The sequence below is a fragment of the Boleophthalmus pectinirostris genome, unplaced genomic scaffold (assembly GCF_026225935.1).
Source record: "Boleophthalmus pectinirostris isolate CB_2022bp ecotype Guang Dong unplaced genomic scaffold, ASM2622593v1 HiC_scaffold_22, whole genome shotgun sequence".
NCBI classification, from domain to species: domain Eukaryota; kingdom Metazoa; phylum Chordata; class Actinopteri; order Gobiiformes; family Gobiidae; genus Boleophthalmus; species Boleophthalmus pectinirostris.
In genome coordinates, this window is record NW_026571190.1 from 33846720 (window position 1) to 33871736 (window position 25017).

The 25017-nt window shown below is 37.2% G+C and overlaps 4 protein-coding genes across 7 annotated transcripts in view; 1 reads left to right on the forward strand and 3 right to left on the reverse strand.

Moving 5' to 3' along the window:
- spag5 (sperm associated antigen 5) overlaps positions 1-2615 on the reverse strand; it is a 32787-nt gene extending 30172 nt beyond the window's left edge. Inside the window, exons 1-3 of one of the 3 annotated variants that reach the window (XM_055158386.1) lie at positions 2494-2615; positions 1077-1135; positions 418-543 (exon numbers count right to left, since the gene is read on the reverse strand). The gene's annotated coding sequence lies outside the window, so the exon portion shown is untranslated. Of the gene's footprint in view, positions 1-417; positions 547-1076; positions 1136-2227; positions 2299-2493 lie in introns of those variants that run through there. The other 2 variants (XM_055158384.1, XM_055158385.1) reach the window with 2 other exon arrangements.
- A 1151-nt stretch (positions 2616-3766) lies between these two features.
- On the reverse strand, positions 3767-10073 carry trmo (tRNA methyltransferase O). The gene is made up of 6 exons (XM_055157877.1): positions 9582-10073; positions 8243-8388; positions 7981-8155; positions 6722-6882; positions 4922-5428; positions 3767-4151 (listed from the first exon to the last, which is right to left on the reverse strand). Exons 1-6 carry the CDS (start codon positions 9668-9670, stop codon positions 3871-3873), a joined length of 1359 nt encoding a protein of 452 aa, XP_055013852.1. The 5' UTR covers positions 9671-10073; the 3' UTR covers positions 3767-3870.
- Positions 10074-10200: 127 nt separating this feature from the next.
- On the reverse strand, positions 10201-12222 carry hemgn (hemogen). The gene is made up of 4 exons (XM_020917805.2): positions 12021-12222; positions 11832-11922; positions 10730-11136; positions 10201-10635 (listed from the first exon to the last, which is right to left on the reverse strand). Exons 1-4 carry the CDS (start codon positions 12121-12123, stop codon positions 10523-10525), a joined length of 714 nt encoding a protein of 237 aa, XP_020773464.1. The 5' UTR covers positions 12124-12222; the 3' UTR covers positions 10201-10522.
- Positions 12223-15125: 2903 nt separating this feature from the next.
- On the forward strand, positions 15126-21730 carry anp32b (acidic (leucine-rich) nuclear phosphoprotein 32 family, member B). 2 transcript variants are annotated; one of them, XM_055157876.1, is made up of 7 exons: positions 15126-15468; positions 17552-17701; positions 17783-17905; positions 18443-18638; positions 19452-19549; positions 19639-19708; positions 21113-21730. In XM_055157876.1, exons 1-7 carry the CDS (start codon positions 15415-15417, stop codon positions 21187-21189), a joined length of 768 nt encoding a protein of 255 aa, XP_055013851.1. In that variant the 5' UTR covers positions 15126-15414; the 3' UTR covers positions 21190-21730. The 2 variants fall into 2 exon arrangements, with proteins under 2 accessions (XP_055013851.1, XP_020773417.1); XM_020917758.2 differs by having other exon boundaries at positions 15130-15468; positions 19452-19567.
- Positions 21731-25017: the final 3287 nt, after the last annotated feature.

The following is a 25017-nucleotide window of genomic DNA, read 5'->3' on the forward strand; positions in this document are numbered from 1 at the left end:
AAGAATGTATTTGACAGACACTCCAGCAGAAAGTTACACAATGTACCTTTAATTTGTTAGAAAAAAAATAAAAAATACAAACAAAATATAAAAGTAAGGCCGCACAAGAAGACAAAAGATGCAATATTCCATAATTATGTTCTGTATTGACATAACAATATTATTGCAATTTTAGATAAATAAAAACTTGTAAATCTCTGATTTACTTGTGAAACTGTGTCAAAATTTTGAGAGACTAAACCAAGATTTATCATGAATAAAATCTCCCTTTTGTCAATTTTTCTTTGAAAATTCAATACATTTCTGTAAAATGGAGAACGTCATGTTGTTGCGATATGTTTCCTTTCACCCAATATTGTGATATTGATATTTTTCTGATATATTGTGCAGCTCTGATAAACATAAAAACATAATTACCCTGGTATGTTTCACTGGTTCAGAACTGACGAGGGGTTTTGATTTGGCGGTGGAAGATTCTGTTGCCGGAAGAATTTCATTTTGTAGACTTCTCAAAGGAGTTCGCGCTCCACTTCTGCTGAAAGACTGCTACAACAGAGACCAGAGATAAAATAAATAATAAAAAAAATATGAAATCTCAGTCCTCTACGTACAGTAACATTTTAATTCTAAGTGACTGCTTAAAATGCATTTCAGTGTTTCTGATTTGTTGTGGTGGCTTCCTATGGTCTGTTTTTTGCCCCAATGGTCTAAAAACAAGCCGAGCAGTAAATTGGTATTAAAATGCTGGATAGGTTGAACTAATAATTTTACAAAAACACAGTTAAGATAATTAACAAAAAAAGAGGAGAATATGCCAAACATAAAATTTTCCCTAATTTTCAGTAATATGGAACTCTCCACCTCCTGTCATTTTTAACATATTTTTCAGCTTTTCATCACAAATTGCTTCTTGGTTGGTGGAAAACTGTATTATGTAATAACAACAGGTATTATACAACCAAATTCTATCAAAACCTATCATGCACACTTTAAACAATGATAAAAAAAGTAACTGTTTCATCTTTAAACACTCCTTTTTGATCAGTACAGGCAGTAAATCACATAAAAACACTTACCAAGGCGTCTCCAGCAGAAGCCGACAGTCGGAATGACATTCTTATTTCTATTCACCAGCCTAAAGAATAAAATAAAAATACATTTCCTAAGCCGATGTCAGTCTTTGTGATCATAAAACTGGTCCAACTGGGAGATTTGTGAAGATTTAGATACTTTTAAAAGCAGAATAAACATCCGATTAATAATTCTTCCTACCTTTTAATAAAATAAGCCCTTGTCAACACTGGCATTTGATGGCACCATAAATAATACAGCAAAAGAAAGTGACATTAGCTACTAGACTAAGGTAAATTCATATTACATCATTACTAGGGTGACCAGACAGTCCCAGTTTTGAGCCCTGTGTCCCCTGTCCCAGCAGATTTATCCAAAACCAGTAATTTGTCCCAGTTTTGTACAAGAAATGTCCCAGGTGTCCCTATTTTTGACCAATCTGATCCCCACCAACAGTAAAGAGAGGCATAAATTGTCATTTGTTAAGGTAAAATATAAAAAAATCTGCTTAAAAATGACCAAAACACAAAGAAAATGTGACTATACTGACTCATGTTCGTCATGAATGGTCTCTGCAGAACAATTTTCCTTCATTACGCACTTGCTTCACAATTTTATTATTACCAACCACAAAAAACGGGGATGTTCCAGTTTTTATTTTGACATTCTGATCACCCTAATCATTACTAAACTTAATATAACGTCAGTTTACCTTTTTGTTAATCAGGAAACTGCTCAAAAAACATATAAGATACTTTCAGAAGCAGTTGAACATCCTACTAATAATTATTCAATATGCACTCTAATAAAATAAGCCCCATTTGTCAACATAGAAATTTAATGGAAGCATAAATAATTCAGCTATTGAGTGTAAATTTAGGTATTAGATTAAGGGCAACTTTTACTACAATATAAGTAAAACTATTTAATACGGAGTCAGTTTACCTTTTTGTTAATCATGAAACTGTCAAAAACCATATAAGATATTTCCAGAAGCAGTATAAACATCAGATTAATAATTATTCCTACCCTTTAATAAAATAAACCCTCAACATAAGCATTTGATAACACAGTCATAGAAAGTGATGTCAGCTACTAGAATAAGATAAATTCATATTACATCATTACTGAAATACTGATTATAAAGTCAGTTTACCTTTTAGTAATTTCTCGAGTTTTTTTTTTTTGTGTTGTTTTTTAAATCAGGAAACTGTTAAAAACCATATAAGATACTTTCAGTAGCAATATAAACATGTTATTAATAATTATTCAATATACACTTTATACACTTTAAGATCCGTTTGTCAACACGGGCGTTTGACGGCAGCATAAATACAGCTACTGAATATAAATTTAGCTTTTAGATTAGGATCAATTCATGTTACAACATAAGTAAAATAAGTTATTATGAAATCCGTTTACCTTTTTGTTGATCAGGAAACTGTCAGAAACCATAAAAGACACTTAAGAAGCAGAAGTTTAAACAGAAGTATAAACAGAAGAGATGACGACCGCGTTGGTTTGATTCGAAACACAAATCTCTGCGCTCTGATTGGTCCGTCTCTCTTCTTCGTCGCAATATATGGTACGGCAGCAAGAGCATTACTGCCCCCTCCTGGAGTTGGATATTTTTTTGTCATTTTTACTCATACGGTTTAGATAAAAACTAAACTTTAACATACATTTTAAAATACAGGTCTTCCTCTAACATAATTTGTATGTACTGTAATGCTACTTAGTCTGTGGGAAACACTGATATTGCCTTGTCCCCGATTGAAGTTTATTCATTTTACTCCCGTACCAAGATGGCGGCTTTGTTTTCGGGTATGAATCGATAGTATTTTTACTATTTTATTTTATTTTATTTTCTTAAGAGACCGGTGGTAGGGTCAGTAATAACAGCACAAAAGGTTTTTAACTCTTAATCATTAAAAAAAAAAAAAAAAAAAAAAAAAAAAAAAAAAAAAAAGTAATAATCATGCTTGCTGGTACTTCTTCTTCTTTTTTTAATAGATATAAAAGATATAATAGTATTTGTCTTACTTTTTTCTTACTATATTTTACCAGATTGCCTGCAGTGTGGTTTTTGGCTCCAGACCGACCGGTGGTTGTAGACCCCTACTGTAGAGTTCTCTTCTGTCTAAATTGATCAAAACTCAAGGCTGTTTTTAAAGTTTTAGTTCCATTAATCTAACAAACCCCAACTCTCATAACATATTTGGACAGTTATCTACAATGTTATGATCATACTGCACATGTTTGTGTACATTAATGTTTTTTACAACGTCTATTTTGATTTAACATTTTATTTTTTATGCAGTTTGTGAATTTCTTTCAATAACAATAAATTACATTAGATTATAGAGTACATTACGATATTTGTACTTTAATTATTGCGTATACATTTATATAATTTATGTCTTTATTGATGCCAGTCTCTTGATATTTTTTACTGCTACTTATTTAATAATTACCATTGTTTACATGTTTTTTACTCTTTGTTATTGTAATGTGATGTGTGAGCTACTGTGTCCAAGTAATTTCCCTTGTGGATCAATAAAGTTTGTCTAAGTCCAAGTCTGGATTGGTCTTTATTGTCTTCTTTATGGAGAAATAGCAATACCTTGTCTGTGCCTCTACACATTTTTACTATAACTGTAATGCAACTGCTTTAAATAACAAATATGCAAATAAATAAATATAAATCTTTCTTTATTGGAAAGAAAATGCAAAAAAACATCCAGTCTCCCAACATAACTTAGATTTTTTTGGTAGTACAAGCACTTTTTAAACTCATTTTCACTCTGAGCTCTTACAAGGCATTTTAGTTGCTTCTAGTGAGTCTTTTGCCACTCCACTGAGCTGCTGAACGGCTCGAATTTGCAAAACCTCTGCAAAATCCTGTCCGAACCAGCAAGTGACATCAGCCGTGTCCAGTGTGAAGTAGAAGAGTTTGTCTGTACAGCGCCCCCTCCTGTAAACAGAGCGCGGGTCGGCAGACAGCACACCCCTGATGGCAGCTATGGCCTCGTCTGTACTGCGCAGAAACTTGAACCTGGGTCCCTCTCCTTCTTTGCATCCTGTATTAAAAAAGAGTTTAAAAATTATTACAACGATTTATCAGATGTTGAAAATGGACTATGAATTTAAAATGTCCTAGATTACGCAAAGCTGATGCATCAAAAACATCCCTAGTGTTGTGTTTTGTTTCATTCACACACGTTAAAGTAATCAATTATTAAAAAATTATTAGTCTGTCTAAATCTCCACATCTCAAAATGCTCTGTTCCACTTTATGATGTCATGAAGTGGTAGTTTTCAAGGATTGTTGCAGGATCTGTGTGTTAAACATGTGTGAATGAAACAAAACACAACTCCAGGTCTGTTTGTGATGAGGAAACAAGAAAAACATAAATCAGAAAACAGCGTAACATGGGCCCTTTAATCAACAGTTTCAGATTTAGTCAAAAAGTGTAATTATTTATCTCATTTGTTTAGGTAAAATACAGAAAAGCTGCTTAAAAACGACCAAAACACAAAGAAAATGTGACTATAATAGCTCACATGTTAGTCATAAATGGTCTCTGCGTATTCGTTTCAGTTTTATTATTACAAACCACCAAAAAAAATTTTCCCAGTTTTTTTTATTTTGAAATTCTGGTCCCCCTAGTCATTATATTTTTATTATATTCAACATGTATTCTAATAAAATAAGCCCCGTTTGCCAACAAAGGAGTTTAAATCAAAGTTTAAATCAGAGTTAAATCAGAAAATAGCATTACATGGGCCCTTTAATCAACAGTTTCAGATTTAGTTGTATTAAAAATGTATTATTTAGACATATTTTTACCTGCTGGAAGAAACTGCGCAAGCTCTTTCTCAGCATGAGCAGTGAATCGAACTTCCAAACTTGAAACTGGAGGCTCCCTGATCCAACTGGCGATGGTACTGTAAGCCTCTTCCCCATAACACGGCCTCTCTGACGAAGACTCCGATGGATTTTTTGGACAATTGGGAACTTTATTCTTCTCCTCCTCTTCTAAACTAACGTCCCTTTGACTCACGTAGGTCTTGACTTCCTCCAACGCACTTTGTAAATGAGTTAAAGGATCATTGTCAATCGCTTCTCCAACAAAATGATCACGTTCTAATTTCTGTCGTTTAGTATCTTTTCTAATATCTTCATTTTCTAGCTTTGGGAAATCCACATCTGTCTCTTCTATAATTGGACACTCTTCATTCTGAACTTCAGTTTCTGCTCTGGACTGAATGGAGTCGTAATCTGGAATGTAAGGTTTGATGTCCAGCACAGGGGTCCCATCGATCATGTCAATGTCCGACAGATAAAGAGTGTCACCTGCAGAAAGAGAACACACGGGTGGTCAACTTTAAAGGTCCTATATTAGACAAAATTGACTCTTGTGAGCTTTAAGACATGTTTGAATGCATTTACCTCCTGAAAATCAAACCAGGGGTTGTATTCTGTTTCATTCACATGTTTGAGAAATCCTTTTGTTCAGTAGAGATTGGAAATAGGCTCTATTCACGATTACGTCACAAATCAGGAAGACGTTACGAAACATGCAATGACAACTGTGATCAAACCCACTGAAGTAAATGTGATCAGCGGTAAAATGAAGACTGCATATGTATGTGTTGTTTGGAATCATCTTGAATTTGTCACCTTCATCTTTTCTAATCTCATGCACCCAGTGCACTGGAGATGATGAAAACTGAGTTTGGTTGTATTTGTTGATTAGCCGAACATGACAGAACACTACAATGACATGTAGGTGAAGAAAACTGGAACATTTTCTCATTTTCCCTAGATTTTGTCAAATTAATGTTACATTCTTTTGTACTTGGGAGTCAGGGAAAACCTCTACCACCTCTAAAAAATGCAATGGAACGGCCAAACAAATCAGGCTTCTGAAATACAAACTCAGGTTAGTTCGGTGCAGACTGAGTTGGTTGGATTTACGTCATAACAAAAATGTCGGTGTATACAGTAAACAGGGAGAACTGTCTTTTCGTAATTTTGATGTGTTAAGTTGTGTATGTGTAGAGAAAGTCTTCTAAAAACTGTGTAGTTACATTAAGACTTTCTTTCACATCATTTCATAGTAGAAAGAAGTTTTTTTCTTAGTCACTGCCATAATTGAGTCGCCGACAACTAACATTAACTAACAGATTATTTATTAGCGGGAGATAGCGATACATGACTTTACATTAAAATTTCTCAGTCATCCATATTTATATCCATATATCCATCCATATTTTCCCCAACTGTTGCAATGGAACGCATTAACAACGGATGTCGGGAGAACTGAATCGGATTTATCGACTACAGACATTCAATAGAACGTGGCATTACTACCACAAACAGAGTCCGCCAGAAGGTGTCATTGCATGTTTCCAAACGTCTTCCTGATTTGTGACGGAACTGTGAATAGACCTGCCATTATTCATATAGTTCTAGTAAAAGTGTATGGAGTATTTTCTGTTTGAGGGAAAAACTCAGCCTTAATATGCAGGATTTGTGCGTTAAACGTGTGTGAATGAAACAAAACAACTCTGGGTATGTTTGTGGTGAGGAAACATTATAACAGATCAGAAAATAGTGTAACCCAAAACCACTTAAATAGAAAACTGACCTTGAACTTGTCGAGTTTCGCCAGTGTCAGACCTAAAGCGTTGGGTCTGTGCGGACTGCGCGTCGAGTAAACTCCAACCTTCTGACCATCGAGTCTTGGAGGCTTCACTTTGGCTTTAGCAGAGAGGTGACCGTTTTTATGGAAGACAAAAATTATCCTGCAGAAAAAAAGATAATTAATTGAACAAATAACAATTCCAAACCTAAAAAAATCGTTCTCCCATCATGATTATTACTATATCAGCTCACAGCTCAGTACATGACAGAAATGATTATTTTTGGGAGTTGGTATTTATCCTTTTTCTTTATACTACTGGGAAATTTGTGTTTAATTTCCTGAACTACAATGAGATGTGAGCTGTAGAAGGTTAAATTATGAACTTCTATGACACAGATGCAAGCCGACTACTTAACTGTTGCATTCTGTTATTTATTTTATTGCAGTTTGTCCCTCCTCTAATATAAATTACCATATTTTTCTGACTATAAGTCGCACTTTTTTTCATGGTTTGAGTGGTCCTGCGATTTATGTTTGGTGCGACAAAAAATATAATCGAGCAGCAGAAAGAAAGTTTGGAGTGAAAGATAAACTTGTGGGGGACTGGCGAAGGGCAAGGATTTAAAACACAGCTTCACAAAAACCGGGAGGGTGCACCATGCAACTTTCCTGGAAGTCACTGGATGGATCAAAGCCTGGACTTCAGTGACACCGAAACAATCATGTCGGGATTCAGAAAGGCCGGAATAATTCTAACTGGAACTGATGCGGAGTCTGACGACAGCTACACAGAAGAGGAAGCGGCGCTCTGTTTACCTCCGGAGGTCACAAAGTTGGTCAGAAGTGACACCGAGGATGAAGGCTTCAATAGATTTAGTGATTTGGAGTGAGATGGAGAGTTTGTTAAACTTGACTGTTCTGTTGTTTATGTTATAGTTTATCTGAAGAACTGTTCATATGTGACGTTAACAGTCTGTTGTTCTCTGTTCTATTGTTTTTACTAGAACTTGCCTTTCAGGGTGAAATGTCAGTTCAATAGTCTCTGATTTGATAAAATAAATTTCCCCAAAAAAGTGCGACTTATATATGTTTTTTTTCCTTCTTCAATTATGCATTTTTTGGCTGGTGCGGCTTATACTGCGAAGCAACTTATAGTCCAAAAAATATTGTAATAAGAAGAGAGTCAAATTATGGGCCCCTTAAACCCTGGGACAACAGACCCCTTTGTCCCCCCGTCTACTGCCCTGAGTGTTCGTACCAGACGTGAGAGTATTGTTCGAGTCCCACTAAAGCGTGCTCGGGGTTGTTGAAGACGCTGTGCTCGATGCGCAGCTCAGCCCTGGACGGACCGCAGATGGTCGGCTGTCGGGGGGTCCCGTTCTTTACAGAGAAACAGGAGCTGAGGAAACCGATGGGAACTGTCTGAATGACACCTTTAGCATTAGAAAACATGAATGAAGAGATTATTTACAAATGTCATTATGAAAAGTGCTGAAATTATAACTTAACTTTGTGATTACCTTGTTCCAATGCACTCACTGGGGAGGCCGAGATGTTTGTTGGAGTCTGAGCTTTACAAAAATCCTTCAGATCCATTTTGGAAACAACAGACTGAAGAGATACCATATGTTTACGATGGGCTCGTGTTGCACTGTCCAACATTTGCCTTAAAGAAATAAATACCAAACACCAAATTAAAGGTGAACTATTGAGTTGGATTATGAAACAAAATATTAAGCAAGTAAAATGTATTTTTTTAAAGGTCCTATATTACGCTTTAAGCCATGTTAGAATTTTGTTACCTTATCAAAAACAGACCTGGAGTTTGAGTAACCCTTTATTATTAATCTGTCTACATCTCCAAAGCTCAAAATGTCCTTTTCCACCTTGTGATGTCATGAAGCTGTAGTTTTCAAGTTAATATCTACATTTTACCTTTAGTTCAGTAGAGATTGGCAATTCCAGGTCTGAAATTTTCCAAATGATTCTAGTGAAGGTGTATGGAGTTTAAAAACACAGTGGAGCACTTCCCGTATTACCACATGACATCACAAAGTGGAAAAGAGTGTTTTCTGTTTAAGAGAAGAACTAAATATGCAGTGTCTGTGTGTTAAACATGTGTGAATGAAATAAAACACAACTCCAGGTCTGTTTGTGACGAGGAAACAACATTATAACTTCAGAAAATAGCAAGTTGTTGTTTTGCAAGTCTCAAGTCTTTGACCTCAAGTCCAAGTCAAGTCCCAAGTCAAATAAAGGCAAGTCCAAGTCGAGTCTTGAGTCACTGGCCCCTAAGTCCAAGTCAAGTCCAAGTCGTCTGCTTTGAGCTTCAAGTCATTTCGAGTCTTTAAACCAAAGAATCAAATATCGCTTCGATTTTTGCAATTTATATGACTTTTAAACTAAACTGTACTTTAAAAATCATGTCATAAGAGTTGTAGAAATGCTATTTTTTCCTTTTTAAATGTCTTGTCAAGAGTGTGAATTATTACGGTCAGAACAGAAAGACTTAAGATGTAAAAGTGCTTAATAACAGTGAATTTGTCAGCTAGTTTAAGCATCAAGTCTTCTCAAGTCCAAAGCAAGTCCCAAGTCGCTGACCTTCAAGTCCAAGTCGAGTCCCAAGTCCATTTCATCAAGTCAAGTCTCAAATCCAAAAAATAGTGACTCAAGTCTGACTCGAGTTCCCAAACACTGGAAAATAGTGTAATATGACTTTAATAACACCCCAACTTCCCATGCCAAGAACAACAAAGATGGACACAAATACACATAATAAATGACAATATCCAGCCTATCATGTCTGCTCTGTGTACAATATTTTCTTAGCACTTAGCATCAGACTAACAGCGGACGTACCTGAGGTTTTTGATTTCTTTTCTCATCACAGAAACCTGCTGGGTCAGTTTCTGGAGCTTTTCCTGACACGTGTCGCACCGCTGACTCATGATTTCTCTGTAAATGGGGGAGATGTAAAAAGATCCAAGCACAGACTGTACGGTTTATGGTCAAAAACATGGACCAAAGTAAAGCTCGTGTGGATGCGGAAGTGCGAGCGGTGAGGACAGCCAATCAGAAGCTCCACGTGTGACAGAAACAGTAAAAGCGCACGCGGACCCCGACAGGACGAATTTATCTGTGTAGAGTCTTGGATCTTTAATAAAATGTGTTATAGTTCTATATATAGAGCCCAAAGACACTGACAGAACCTACAACAAGAGCACTGCGTAAAAAGGTAATAAGTATGTAAGTATTAAACACGTCACTTGAAACAGGGACTCGGGTTACTGACAAATTTAGATCAGCAGATGGCGCTAAAACCTCACTTTTAACCAGGACTAATAACATTACAAACTCTTAGATACAGCAGCTTAGTATAGCTGTTCTGCTTAAGTGGTTACATAAAATGACTTCATTATATCGACATAACAGAAATGAATACTACACACAAATATAATATAATACAACACGCAAATGGTTAAAATATGAACATGCACGGCACTTTATTTAGTTCATCAAAAACAACTTTTTCAACTAAGAGTTCACATAATTAAACAAAAGCAACCAAAATAAAACAGCCTTTTTAATGTAAGAAAAAAGTCAAGACACAAACCTTAAATAAATAAATCTGAAGGTTTGTATAAAATCCATATTTAAATAAGCAAAGCAGTAGTCTTTAGTCTTTAGTCTTTAGTCTGCTAGTAGTCAGCATCATAGAAAAAGTCACTGGTGTTGACCGGCATGGATGCAATCAGACATTCTTTATAAAAGTAACTTTAAATTAAAAAAAGAAAAGTGAATTAATATGAATTCCCAGGCACATATTCCTGTTGAGGTGGAGGTGCAGATGACGATGTCGGGTCTGAGAGAAACGTAGTTTCTGCTGTGCTGATCTCTGGTTTCTCACTGTAACCTGGAACAGATAATAAGAAATGTATAGAATCATTATTGATGGACAAAGAGAATATGTGTATGTCTCTATATAACATCTGTATATCTCTCTTTACCTTCATCAGCTTGTTCTTCCTTTGATGGAAGATCTTCCGCCTCATCAGGACCCAGGTCTTCGATCAGGACCTGGTCTAGTGCAGGTTTAGTCTGAAGCTCTGTGAACATGGGCCCTCTGAGGACAGGGGGCACTGGAAGAGAAGCAGAGTCTGCAGCTGGGGAGACATCTTGGACCACAGCGGGAGCTATGTCCACGGCACGTCCCAAGGCAATGACAAGTGGTGGTGGTGCAGGAGTAAGTTCTTCATAGACAGGTACAGCCTCTGTCACTACTGCAGGAGCATCCTGAACCAGAACACTTTCATACTGTGAATCAGGGTTCACACTCGGCTCAGTCTTCCGCGGTCTTCCTCTTCTTCTTCCTCTTTTGGCCCCACTCCTCGCTCTCTTCTGTGGACTCTCCGTCCTGCACAAACACAGTACATTAAAGATTTCGCTTTGGTCTGTAACTTGGCAGAAGAGCAAAGTCTTTGACCTAGTACTGAGGCTTTACCGCAGACACCACAGTGACCTTTGCTTTGCTCTTGCCTCATGTTCAATATAAACCAGAGCTGATAAGAAGAGGTCTGATAGTGTCCGCACAGACACTCTAACGCTCTAAACAAGAGACATGTCACTGTATTTGCCTTCATGGAAGTATATTTTAACATTTGAAAGTTCATTTAAGATCCAACTTGAAATTTAATTTTAAAATTTATTTTAAAAAATGCTTTTGAAATATCTTTCAATTTATTTGAATCAATGTTCTTCACAGTTTTAAACTAAGACTACAGTCGCATAAGTGATCCTGAACCTGAAGTGATGATATTTGAATATATTTAAATTATATTTGAAGCACTGATTACAGATTCAAATGTGTTACTTCTATATGCGTATGATAACACTAGTGTTATCATACGCATATAGAAGCAACACTTCAGAAGTAAAAAAAAGTTTGTTTGTTTTTTCACTCAGCTGGTTTTTAGACTACAGGGGTGAATGTTGGACTAAAGGGGACCACCACAGTCTCCTCCATTAGTGGAAAACACAGTTTGAACATGCTAAGTTTTCTTACTTGAATCATTAGTAAATTAGTCTATGTAAACTGCAACAGTAACTTACCCAAAATCCCATTCATCAGTCTCCTTCTCCTCTGCTTCAGCCTTTCTCTTCTTCAGAAGGTCTCTGTCCCGCAGCCGGCGCCGAAAATCACCTTTAAATTACATTTATTTTAGACCTAGTAGCAAATACAGTTGTCATTGTGCGTTATATAATTATCTGTTTTGCATCACAGGCCCATGTTTCCCTTACCTTGCTCATTTTGGCTTTTATATTCCACTTCTTCTTCTTGAAATGTTTCTTTTTGTTCTTCTAGTTGTTTTTCCTGTGAGTCTTTTTGCACCGACTCCTCCATTCTGAGTCCCGCGATGAATGAATTCAAATCATAGAAGGCGGGCTGGAACCAAACAGACTGTATAACGCACAGTTACGCCGGTGCTATTCCCACCCCTAAATGAATTATCTGGTTAAACATTACCTAGTGCTGGGAGAGTTCTTGCCGCTTTGGCTCTTATCATGTTTGTAAAGCTGCAAGACTTGGCACAGGACACAGACCGAAGCTTAGAGTTGAGCGCCAATGCAATGGTTTCTGTTTGGAATTATAGATGATTAAACACTATTGATTCTACAGTTTGTGTTGGACCTGTAGAAACTTCAAACTTACACTTAAAGCTGCATTGTGCAACTTTTCTGGTGCACTGCATTTGCTTGTCTCCATGGTGATGTTATTGCTTTGCCCGTCATGTCCCGCTGTTTGGTATTAAACAAATAGAGCTTGTATTTATTTAATTACAGGTGTTTTTATTTCGCAAAACTAACGCAAAGACATGTGTTATTACTCTGAGCGGGTTCACTTCTTTCTTCACAGATCTGACCCGTAACTTGGCCTGGTGACGTGGCCTGTTCATCACCATGGAGATAGTTAAATTGAATGCCATACTGTAGAACATTCCAGAAAAAACATCACGTCAAGCAGGTGGGGGACCCTTTACCAGAAAAGTTACACCGTGCACATTTAAACTTAAAAAAATGTTTTGTTTTGTTTTGTTTTGTAAATAATGAAACAATTTTACTTCATACTAACCCCAAATACTTTTAAATTCTGTACAGGACACAGCTGAAGTGCTACAACTAAGGAATCCTGTCTCATTTTAGTTTGGACATACCCATCTTATCTTTGAGTCTGCCCATGGCTCGGTTGGGGTGTGTTTTCTCAATCTTCTCAGACCACATTGAGTCTGTGTGAGCTTTAAAGGGCTCATATTTTCTGATCTGTGTTATTATGTTGTTTCCTCGTCGCAAACAGACCGGAGTTGTGTTTTGTTTCATTTACGCATGTTTAACGCTCAAACCCTGCATATTAAGACTGAGTTATTCTGATATCACTGTGTTTTTAAACTCCATACACCTTCACTAGAATCATTTGGATAATTTCAGACCAGGAATTACCCATCTCTATTGAATAAAAGGTAAAAAGAAGCTTGAAAACTACCACTGCATGACATCACAAGTTGGAACAGAGCATTTTGAGCTTTGGGGATATAGACAGACTAATAATAAAGATTTACTCACACATGAAAATGAAACAAAATACAACTCCAAGCATGTTTTTGAGGAAGAAACAGCATTATAACATGGCTTATTGCCTTGAAAACCTTGCGTCTTTACTGTGAATGGGCTGTATCTCCACAAACCTGATTCTTTTTTGAAAAGTGAATTTTTTTTTGCCTGTAATATTCCACAGTATGGCATAAAAATGATTCATCTCTACAGAGAATGATAAAGTGTGGTTTTAACATTCTATTTTTGAAATTTTACTAGTGATATGCCACGTTTAATTATTGATAATTTATCCACTGCATAATAGTGCCGTAGCCCCTTATTTTATTTTGTCGTTTTTATTTTATTTTACTTGCAGTGCTCTGTCAAAGCCTGTTTTCTAATATTTATTTGCCTGATTTTTGAGTGTATATTTCTATTCTCTGTGTGTTGCAATACTGGATATCCCCTTTTTGGGACAAATAAAGACTCTCGTACCTCATCTTAACCTTTATGTCCCATGTGCTTTTCTACAGGGCTGCAAACTAAACTCCTTGGTAATCAATTTTTGTGGTGATCATTTTCTTTCATTAGTCCTAGCTCTTAAACTGTGAAAGGCTTGTCAATATTATTATTTTTAAACTAAATCAATACAGACAAATCCATCCTTTCAAAATCACTTATTCCTGTAGCATGTTGTTGTATTGCTTTTTCTGAGTTAGCCTTTAAAACCTATAATTATTTAAATTATTAGTTGTAATTGGATAATAAACATATTTCTCTGTTAATAATTGAGTTGTTATTGTAGTGTGTCCAGTAGTAAATGCCAGATTTGTTTTCCTTGATCTGTCATTTAAAACCTGATGATGGGTTAATCATCCCAATGGGCTTCACTAATGGCTAAATCTTCTACGGCCAAATTTAACGCGCACACTGCCACCCTGTGGCGAACAGGCCGAACTACACTTTGTGTTTACTGTTTATGTTCCTCTCAAATGTGTGGATTTTTATTTTCCTCAGTTTGGCCACTGCTATGATAACGACTTGTCCTATCTTAATTAACTATTAATGTTTGATATAATGCAGCCTAGAAAATAGGACAAAATGTTCTGTTTACAAACTAATTTGAATCTTGACATTATACAAAACTAATGGGCTGAAGGTGATTCGAGCATACAATTTTGGGTAAATTCCCGCAAACCTGTTGTGGTAAACGAAGTAAGTAGAAGTAAATCTATAGAAAAGAGTTGTAGCAGCGTATCTCAGGAAGTAGTAGACAGGGTGGGGGTTACCCCTCACATGTAGCCTACAATGCTCCCTTTACTGCAAACCAAACATACCCCTCCTTTAAGGGAATGTGTTCGAATAGGATTGGGTGGTTTGAATGAGTTTAAAAAAGAAACGACAGACTCTGATACAAAACATACACTTTATTGAATTAAATGCACCGTAAACAAAACAGAAGTCCCTGGAACAGCGCGCTGTGCTGAAGTGACAGATCATTTCAACAGGCTCCGCGTCGTCAGAGAAAGCTGGATACGTGTGCACTTATGTACACTAACTTATGTACACTTCATAAACACGAGAAAACCGTCTAAACACATCACATGCAATGCACATGAACATACTTTTTTAGCCGTAGCCACGGTTCAACTTACGAAACTAACTCGAGTGGAGAAGATAAACAAAGTTCACACTGTGACCTAGTTTGGTCGGTTTTGGTCGAGCTTTTAGGTTCAGACCGACGCAAATAGACTTTCCAGGACTTCGACTTAAGTATATTGAGTAATAACAAACTTTCATACGCGGTAAATGTGTTTTTATGGCGTGCACACGTAAAATGCAGTGGGGGCTCTTTCGGGTAGCGTCATGTTCTCACTGCATTGCCTTTTTACGGGAGATGGGCGTCGCTGGCCGGAGATGGCGCTGTTGTGCATATATTTTGTTTGAGTCCCGTTTCCCTCCATGGTTTCTCCTCTCTCCGACTAACTTAGCGTTTGGCTCTGTTCATTATACAGCCCTATATTCTCCCTCCATTAGGGCATCTCTGCCTTTGGACTGAAGATCCCACCAAACGCACGACACAAAAGTACTTTCACGGGTCAAGATGGACATGAAAAAGAGGATCCACTTGGAGCTACGAAACAAGTCGCCGTCTGATGTAAGTCGTGCTTTTTAATACCAACCCATAGTTTTCTGGCTAGCCCTGTTAGCTAGCCTCGCTACTTTTTGCGAGTGACCTGTGAGGATAATGGTGACCACATGGGCTTTAGGTTGTGTTTCTTTTTTATATTCAGGCGGCAAACGCTCCTTCAAACTTACAGCTTTATTCACCTCAGCGATGGGCGTATGTGGCGAGAGGGGAGAAAAGCGATATTCAATGGTTACTTTGAAGAGGCTTGCTGGCATTATTGCGGTGCTTTAACCATTTCACAACCCCGCACATTGGGGGGGACACGCGGATCACTGCTATTTCCCCGCTGAAAACACGAGCCCCAAACTTGCTATACACACATATGAGGAGCATTTGTCTTTCTGGTGGCGTTTGGCAGTCGTGGTACATTTTATACAGACCTTGGTAGCCATGTTTGCTGCTAACAGCTAGTGTATAGCGCCTTTTAATCGCGTACGTCTCCAGATTGCAAGCGTCCTCAAATGTACATTTGTTTTTATTAACCATATCCTCACACACGTAAAGTATTGACCGAAAAACGCCACAGGGACATTCATACCCGAGCAGCAGAGACAACGAAAAACAGTCACTTGATTCACGAGTCATCCATGCCTTTCTAGTTACCCATAAACCTCTGTAATACTGAATTTATGTCGGGTTATCAAACGAAAAACGACGTGTGACTGCACAATTTACACCGTGGAGTGTTAAATCTGCAGGTTTATGGACAATGAGAAATCTGTGATCATGCGTTTAATAAATAAATCGTGTTCTTTGTTTAATATATACTTTATAAACTGCGGTAATGTTATTTTAAGTAGTTCTGGTTAAAGATTATTCGACAAGAGCCACGTAAGTTGGTATTTTGTTCCCGCCATATTACCCCATTCGCCACATCGCTCAATGCAATCGAAAAAAAATCGAAATGTAAACTGGTAAACGATTAATAACTCAGTGTTTGTCTTAGTTATGCGAAAATATGATAAAATTTAAAGAAGCTGCGCGGATAAGAGCTTTCCCTGACCGCCTGGAGCCCCGGGCCGCCTGCGGGAATGACACAGAGCTCAGCCGGGCGCCGCACACTCTGCGTGGGCAGCAAAAACTCGACGCTCGGTGTTTCTCATCGACCCATGCATCGGCTAAAACGAAATATAGCCAATACTAATGTACATATAATTTATAAACATATACTTCCTCATCGTAAACAATAGTCTGGGTAATGAAGTGTTCAGAGAGCTGCATACTGTGTCTGAGGAATCGCCATGTTGTCACTCTGTCGTCTTTGAAGCTCTGGAGAAAGGAACTGTCTCCATCTTTGTTTTCACTAAATTTCCGTTCTCACATGTTTTCTTCGCCATTTCGACCTCAAAAACGATCTCGTACCCTGCACCAAACAGCCGGTTTCGTTTCGCCGTCGAGAAATATTCCATTTCCCAAGTGAAAGCCGGTGTTGGAGCGTGTCATCTGTACTAGGGTGTATTCGCAGTCCTTTCCGCTGCTGTTGGGTCGCTAATGGCGGACAGACGGAGCTGGAGCTGCTCTCTATCGCACGGCTCCGTTTAAAAGGGCAATGCTAGCAAGCGAGCTAGCTCTGCAAACCAATGCATTTGTCATTAGTGCGGGAGCCATGCGAACAAGCCCGCTTTTACACTGAGCAATGTGCAGACAATTTGGCGGAAAGACTATTTACGATCTGTACAAACTATTTTATCAGAACCCTGCAGCCATTAGGTCTTTTACTCCAGAAATCACCATGTTTGACGTTTGACAACAACTTTTGTGCTGTTTTGTGCAACATGCAATTGCGAAACCAATGAAAGCTTAACCGACACAAAGTAACTCCGCCTTCAGAGTTGTTTTTCCTATATTATACTGAATGTACACACAAGCAAAGAACATATGTACCCCAGAATTACATGCTTTATTTACTGCTGTCTTTGCACTCCAAAAGTTTGCCAAATACTTCAAAATTGTGCAAAAGTGTTGTTTTTTTTTAACAAATCAATTTCTTTCCAAAAATTATAATAACGCATACATAATTAATCTTTTATTTATTTTTATTTTTTTACAGGTTAGAGAACTTGTTCTTGATAATTGCCGGTCGCCAGATGGAAAAATAGAAGGCCTCACGTCTGAGTTTGTTAACCTGGAATTCCTGAGTTTGATAAATGTTGGCTTAATTTCAATCGCCAACCTACCAAAATTAACAAAACTCAAAAAGGTAAGATTTTTTCCCCCAATGTTATCCCCCACAAAGAATTCATCTTTTCCGAATTAACCCGGAGTGTGTCCTTTGTTCCAGCTGGAGTTGAGTGATAACAGAATCAGCGGCGGACTCGATGTTTTAGCAGAGAAACTTCCCAACCTCACACATCTAAACCTGAGCGGCAACAAATTGAAAGATATCAGCACATTGGAACCATTGGTATGTGGCTCTGACTGTTCCAACCTGCAAACGCAACTGAGTGTTTGTTTTGAAGGGCCATAATAGCTATTTTCTGATTTATGTTGTAATGTTTCCTCATCACAAACATACCTGGAGTTGTTTTGTTTCATTCACACATGTTTAACACACAAATCCTGCATATTTAGGTTCTTCTTTCAGACGCTTGTGTAGTTATTTGATAATACATGAAGTGTTCTGCTGTGTTTTTGAACTCTAAACACTTTCTTTAAAATCATTTGGACAATTTCAGCCCTGGAATTGACTTGTAAACAACTGCTTTGTGACCTCGTAAGGTGGAGCAGAGCATTTTGAGCTCTGGAGATGTAGACAGACTAATAAATTAGGATTACTCAAACATGTGTGAATAAAACAAAACACAACTCCAGGCATGTTTTTGATGAGGTGGCAACGTTTTAACACGGCTAAAATCTTGCAAGAGTCAATTTTGCGTAATATAAGACCTTCAGTAATTCACATGTGCTTTTTTTTTTTTTTTTTTTTTTTTTTAACCAACAGAAAAAGTTGAGCAACCTGAAAAGTTTGGATCTTTTTAACTGCGAAGTCACGAACCTGAACGACTACAAAGAAAGTGTCTTCAAGCTGTTGACTCAGCTCACCTACCTGGATGGTTTTGATGAGGAAGACCGGGAAGCTTCCTCGGACGGAGAGGTCGAAGGGGATGGAGATGGCGTTGATGATGAGGATGACGAAGGTAAGACTTTGTCCCAGGGCCGTAGCTACACAAAAGGGTTGCATTTCCCACCCAAATGAAATTCTGTTGAAATTCCACCCAATCCAACTTAGTTTTTGATACAAATACACATATAACTGTACATATGCCCACCTAAGTTAAGTCTAGAACTGTATTATTATTGTATTATTGCTGGAATTGCGTACTACCCTGTGAATTTCTCTCTTTTAAAACTTATATCAGATTATTCATCTTATTTTCAGATTTATTATCGACTTACTAGTTCTGAGATTGCTTAATTCTAGTCTAGAGATCATTTTAATTGACAAGTTATCTTAAAATAAACTATCTTGCAACATCGACAGATAATTTCACTACTTTTAAGCCATTTTCTGATAGATTTATGTGTTTATATCTTAAATTTTGGCCAAGTTTTTTGCAGTGTATTAGCATTTACACTGCCTACGACAGGCTGGATGACTCATTTGACTAAAACACAGATGAGCTCTTTATATTTAAGATTTAGCAAAAAAGATGTATTCTCAGATTGGCACTTTTTTACCTTTTGAAATTTTACTTTCTGGTTGGAAATCATGACTGTTACCTAGCAACCGTGCTGTCCATTGGAGCTAAATTCCTCTAAAACTATGATTTGACAAGTAAAAATATGAGTGAACAGCTTTTATTTTGTTGAGTTTTGTCTCTTTTTCTACTTCACAAATTGCTTCTTGGTGTAAAACTATAATTTATATTTACACTAAGTATTATCTCGTCAACTCAAGCAGAATTTAGAGACTTGTCAAAACGCACTTTAACGTAACATTATTTTTTCAGATGGTGAGGAGGAAGACGAGGACGGAGAGGACTTCGATGAGGAGGACGATGACGAGGAGGATGAAGAGGAGGTAGAAGGAGAAGAGGATGATGATGAGGTCAGCGGAGAAGATGAGGTAGTTCAGTAGTACAAGTGTGTCTGTGCGTTTGGTCTGACTGTGGATTCAAACACGTTTTATTTTTCAAGGAGGAAGATTTTGGTCAAGACGGTGAGGGAGACGAGGAGGATGAAGACGAGGAGGACGATGAAGAGGATGGTGTGTATTGTTATACTGTACCCATTTATGAAGATATTATGTTTTAATATTGGATCAGTGCTTTTGAACTAATTGTTATAGCTTTTCAACTTGGAAGAAAGTAAAAAAAAAACTAAAACATAATTGGAAAGGAATAGAAATGTGCATAGAAGGTTATAGTGTCAAGTTGAGTAGAGTACTGCTTTATAATTATGTAACTAACCTTTTATGTATGTACTATGTTCATGTACTTAGTCTCATTCTTTACCCAAAGGGCCCTTATTACACAGTTTATGATCTGTTAAAGGTCTTGTATTATGCAAAATTTACTCTTGTGAGCTTTTAGTCGTGTTATAATCTTGTTTCCTCCCCAAAAACATACACGTTGAACACACAAACCCTGTACATTTAGCGTTCTTATCTCAAAGAGTTCCACCTTGTAATGTCATGTGGTAATACAGGAAGCGCTCCACTACGTTTTTAAACTCCACATATTGTCACAAGAATAAGTTTGATCATTTCAGCCTTGGAATTGCTGATCTCTACTGAAAAAAAGGTAAATGGTTGCTATTAACAAAATAAAATAAGATGATAAGATATGCTTTTATTAGTCCCACAGTGGGGAAATTCCAGTGTTGCAATGCGCAATTCAAGAACAGCCGGAAAAAGGTAACATACAATAAATCAGATAATAAATAATGGCTTAAAAATAATTTTTAAAAAAATAGACCTAAAAATAATTGCACATAGATATAGTTGAATGGCACATGTTCAGTGTTAACAGTGTGTAATTACCATTTCATGACATCACAAGGTGGAAAAGAGCATTTAGTGCAAGAGTCTCCAAGCTTTTTCCTTTGCTGAGCTACCTTTATAAAAACAAAAATGCCAGGGAGCTACTAATTTTAGTGGTTACAAGAAATTGAGACAGTGTAAGAGCCATGGCGAGACTTAGAAGAGACACAGTTAGAAGCTTATAAAACACACTATTCTCCATTCAGTAGTGCAGAAGTTGGGCATCAAAATTATATATTTACAATGGTAAATACGGTAATCAGATTTGAGTTTTTAAGCACAAAATGTGTAATTCAGAAATCCCTTGGCGAGCTACTTAGAAGGGGGTGGAGAGCTACTGGTAGCTCCTGAGCGACAGGTTGGAGACTCCTGATTTAGAGCTTTGGAGATTTAGACAGACTAATAATAAAAAAATTATTCATAAAATTGTGTGAAATGAAACAAAGCACAACTCCAGGTAAGTTTTTGATGAGGTAACAACAATTTAACAAGACTAAAAGCTCACAAGAGTAAATGTTGCATAATATAGGACCTTTAAACATGGTTCTCATTCACATACAGTGTTCTAACTAATAAGATATGAATGTGTGTCAGTCTTTTTGTATTTTAATCGGTCGTCTTGTCTTGTAGAATCCGGCAGAGGAGAAAAGAGGAAGCGAGACCCAGAAGACGAAGACGAGGAGGACGATGACGAGGACGACGATTAGAAGCTAAACTAAAATACGAGAGCCTACAGAGTTACCTTCCCGATCCCAAACATACCCACATGCCCCGTCCCCTTCAACAACTCGCCACCTTTGTAATCCACACTTACCCCCAGAGCTCTGTCATGGGGCAAGACTGTATTCGGACGGGTGGGCTGAGTGGAGCTGCCCCCCTCCCCCTCTCAAATTGGACTCCGCCTCAAACGACTCAGGCAGCCACCATTCTGCATTCCACGTTCACTGTCCATCCTCTTTATGTACTCCCGTGTGAGGACTTTGGGACTGGTATCAACTTTTTGGGTCTGTACTTTTAATATTTTGTTGAATGAATTGTTTTTTGTTGTTGGGTTTATCATTTCTTGTTTTTTTTTGTCTTTTTCTGTTCCTTTTTTCCCCCCTCCCCACAATAAAATTATTGCTATAGCAGCTGTGCAACCAGTGAGCCAGCATTTTTAGCGTGGCCACCTGTTGCACAAATCAAGGTTGTAGCTACATTTTTACTTTCTGTATGAAAAAAAACTTTGTAAATAAAATGTTAACATTTTGTGCTTTTTCTTTCTATTGTGACTTTTTGATCCTTGTATTCTCCCAAGTATTTATTTATCCGATTATCTCAGAGTGTGTGGTGTTCATATTATACTTCACCTTAGTATGAGAGTGGAAGTCTTACAAATATTGAGCCCCTTTAGCTGCCATTTTTGTTTTAATTTTTAATCAAATGAGGCAAATTGTATTCAAGTTGTGCCAGAGTTATGAGTATAGCAAATGCCTGGAGCTAGAAGTTTTTTCTGTGCTTTACAGAAACTAGAAAAACAGATTTCAAAACATGTTTTTGAGCACTATTATGTTAGATTGTTTTTTGGCTGTGAAGCAAATTTGCATTTGTAATGAAATTTCCGGGCAATTTTTTCACAATTTGTACAAAATGGATCATGCACTACTGAAAGTAATGATTTCCTGATACAAGTTCTGCGTGTAAAATACAGTCAAGACCAACTGAAATGACTACATGGAATCAGTGTAGGACTAAAGGGCCCTTATTACGCTATTTTTTCTGATTTGTTATTTTGTTTTCTCATCAAAAACATACCTGGAGCTGTGTTTTGTTTCATTCACACACATTTAACACACAAACCCGGCAGATTTAGGCTGAGTTTAAACAGAAAACACTGTTCTACTTTGTGATGTCGTGCTAATACAGGATGCTCCATTGTGTTTTTAAACTCCATACACCTTCACTTGAATCATTTGTTAATTCCAAGGCTGAAATCATCCAATCTCTACTGAGCAAAAAGAAAAAGGTAGCTGTTAATTTAAAAACTAGACAAATGAATAAAGGATTACTCAAATCTGTGTAAATGAAACAAAACACAGCTTCAGTTATGTTTATGATGAGGTAACAACATTTTAACACGGTTTAAAGCTCAAGTCCAGTTCACATTTGCGATGATCATCAGTGCTCTCTAAGAACAGTGGTTCTTCACACTCTCAGTGTTGTGGAATGTGTAGAGGTTTATAATCGCTGCTGTCGTGAGGACCACCCACGACCCAGGGACAAAAGTCACTCCAGGATTTTCCTATGGAGGGACTGCACAGTCACAGTTCACAGGGGTCATGTGTCACAATAGTATTGAGGCCAGTGGATCAGTGTGTTTTTTAGTACCTTAACCATATCTAGGCTATTGGACTGTGGAATAAAGCCAGTATTTTTGCACTTGTTACTTCATAAAAACAATTATAAAGGGGTTTCTGAGCATTTTAAAGGCCTAGATTGCTCCATTTTCTGATCTATGATGTTGTTTCCTTATCAAAAACGTACCAGGAGTGAGTTGTGTTTTGCTTCATTTACACATGTTTAACACACAAACCCTGCACATCTATTCCTCTGTTCCACCTTGTGATGTAATGTTGTAATACCACTTTGTTTTAAAACTCCATACACTTTGAGTAGAACTGATTGGCAATTCTAAGGCTGAAATTATCCAGTCTACTCAATGTTTATTAATGTAGACTGTCCCACTAAAATTAAACCAAATAAATATATAAACAGAAGTAAAAGGTCGAGCTCCATGACATCACAATGTGAAACAGAGCATTTTCAGCTTTAGAGATGTAGACAGACCTTTAAAGTGTTACTCAAACATGTGTAAATGAAACATGAAGCACAACTCTGGGTATGTTTTTGATGAAGTAACAGTGTTATAACATGACTTAAAGTGCACAAGAGTCAATTTTGTGTGATATAGGACCTTTAAAATTAAAATTTAAAGGTATAATATCGGACCTTTAAAGGGTTTATCACTGATTATATTCTTATATTATACACTGACATTTTAAATAGTCAAAAATAGCACCTGGCCAGATTTTACATTTGCAATAACAATGCAATTTTAGTGCCTTTCGCTTATGTAACCATCAACTTGGGCTGCTCTCCGGGTTGACACAATGACACAATGATGACACAATGAAGACAGACAGTTCATAAAGAAAGATGCGGTCTCTGTTATGATGGCTTTAATCTTCACACAATTAGAAGCATGAAGACGTTTCATACAAGCTGACTTGTACATTTACCACATTTACAATCTCAATTTGATTTCAAGTACTTTTGTTTAGCTCAAATAACTCGTATTATTGTCTGTGTAAAAATAAATTAAACGACAAAAAATTAAATGATATAAAATTCTGGTCAGCGTCCATATAAACAAGGCGTGCACAGTATGAGAAACAAAAAAGATTTGACTTTTCACTATTTTAAAATTACACATTCAAATTTGCTCAGTGGAACCAAGGAACAAGATCTCATCACTCATGCGTCTTTCTCACTCACAAACATGATCCTGAACCGCACGCTTCACCCACATCCATTAACAGTAGTTTAAATAAAGAAAAAAAATCTGTTGAATAAGAAAAATATCAACCTGGGTTACATTCACATGGGATGTCTGTTTTAAAGGTGCATTGCGTAACATTTCTAGTGGAGGATTCACCATGGAAGTGTTATTGCTTTGTCTAGAAAGTTCAGGGTTCCTACTGTCATTCACTGACAAAATTTCAAAACTGCTCCATGACGTTTTCATGAACTAAAGTGAATTTTCCATGACTTTACAGCACCTAAATGTGTAGACTTGATCATAATTTTAGGGCTAAATATGAAATGTTCACCCTTTCCACTCACCTTATGGTTTGGTGTTATAGTTTTTTAACATTCAAAATACTGTCAGTGTATTTATTGGTGTCTCTTTTAAAGGGACAGTTCAGAATTTTGGACATAGGGCCTCATTTCGTAGTGAGCCAGAGTACTGTAGATATGTGGAGACACTTTTTGAAATAATCCATCCAGTCCTTGTATTTGCAGAGGTCGCTGGTGCTAGGCTAGTGCAAGTCAATGGCCATAGTTAGCCTGCCACTAAAAACAGTCTTACCCACTTCACAAAGCACCTGAGATAAAGCTATTATTACGCCAGACTGACGATGTGAATGTCTGTGTTGATAGAATAATTTCAGAAGTAAAACCAACCTTGCATTTGAAGGATTTATGTCTGAGCAGAGTTCATATCATCACAACTAACTAGAGCAGAGTAAAATTCCGCTGCTGCTGAGAAAAAGAGTCCCTCAACATATGACAATTCATGCGATACCAGGTTAGTTTTACTTTTAAAATTATTCTATTAACACAGACATTCACATGGACCCTCTGGTGTAATAACAGATTCGCCTCGGGTGCTTTGTGGAGTGGGTAAGACTGTTTTCAGTGGCAGGCTAACTATGGCCATTGACTTGTGCTAGCCTAGCACCAGTGACCCCTGCAAATACAAGGACTGGATGGAA

Excerpts from the sequence above, each read along its gene's own strand:
- trmo (XM_055157877.1), bottom strand. The coding sequence starts at position 9,670 with ATGAGTCAGCGGTGCGACACGTGTCAGGAAAAGCTCCAGAAACTGACC. Across the intron at positions 8,389-9,581 it reads AAAGAAATCAAAAACCTCAG|GCAAATGTTGGACAGTGCAA; the intron begins GTACGTCCGCTG and ends TATTTCTTTAAG. Across the intron at positions 6,883-7,980 it reads GAACAATACTCTCACGTCTG|GATAATTTTTGTCTTCCATA; the intron begins GTACGAACACTC and ends TTTTTTCTGCAG.
- hemgn (XM_020917805.2), bottom strand. The coding sequence starts at position 12,123 with ATGGAGGAGTCGGTGCAAAAAGACTCACAGGAAAAACAACTAGAAGAA. Across the intron at positions 11,923-12,020 it reads TAAAAGCCAAAATGAGCAAG|GTGATTTTCGGCGCCGGCTG; the intron begins GTAAGGGAAACA and ends TGTAATTTAAAG. Across the intron at positions 11,137-11,831 it reads ACTGATGAATGGGATTTTGG|GACGGAGAGTCCACAGAAGA; the intron begins GTAAGTTACTGT and ends GTGTTTGTGCAG.
- anp32b (XM_020917758.2), top strand. The coding sequence starts at position 15,415 with ATGGACATGAAAAAGAGGATCCACTTGGAGCTACGAAACAAGTCGCCG. Across the intron at positions 15,469-17,551 it reads GAAACAAGTCGCCGTCTGAT|GTTAGAGAACTTGTTCTTGA; the intron begins GTAAGTCGTGCT and ends ATTTTTTTACAG. Across the intron at positions 18,639-19,451 it reads TGATGATGAGGATGACGAAG|ATGGTGAGGAGGAAGACGAG; the intron begins GTAAGACTTTGT and ends TTATTTTTTCAG.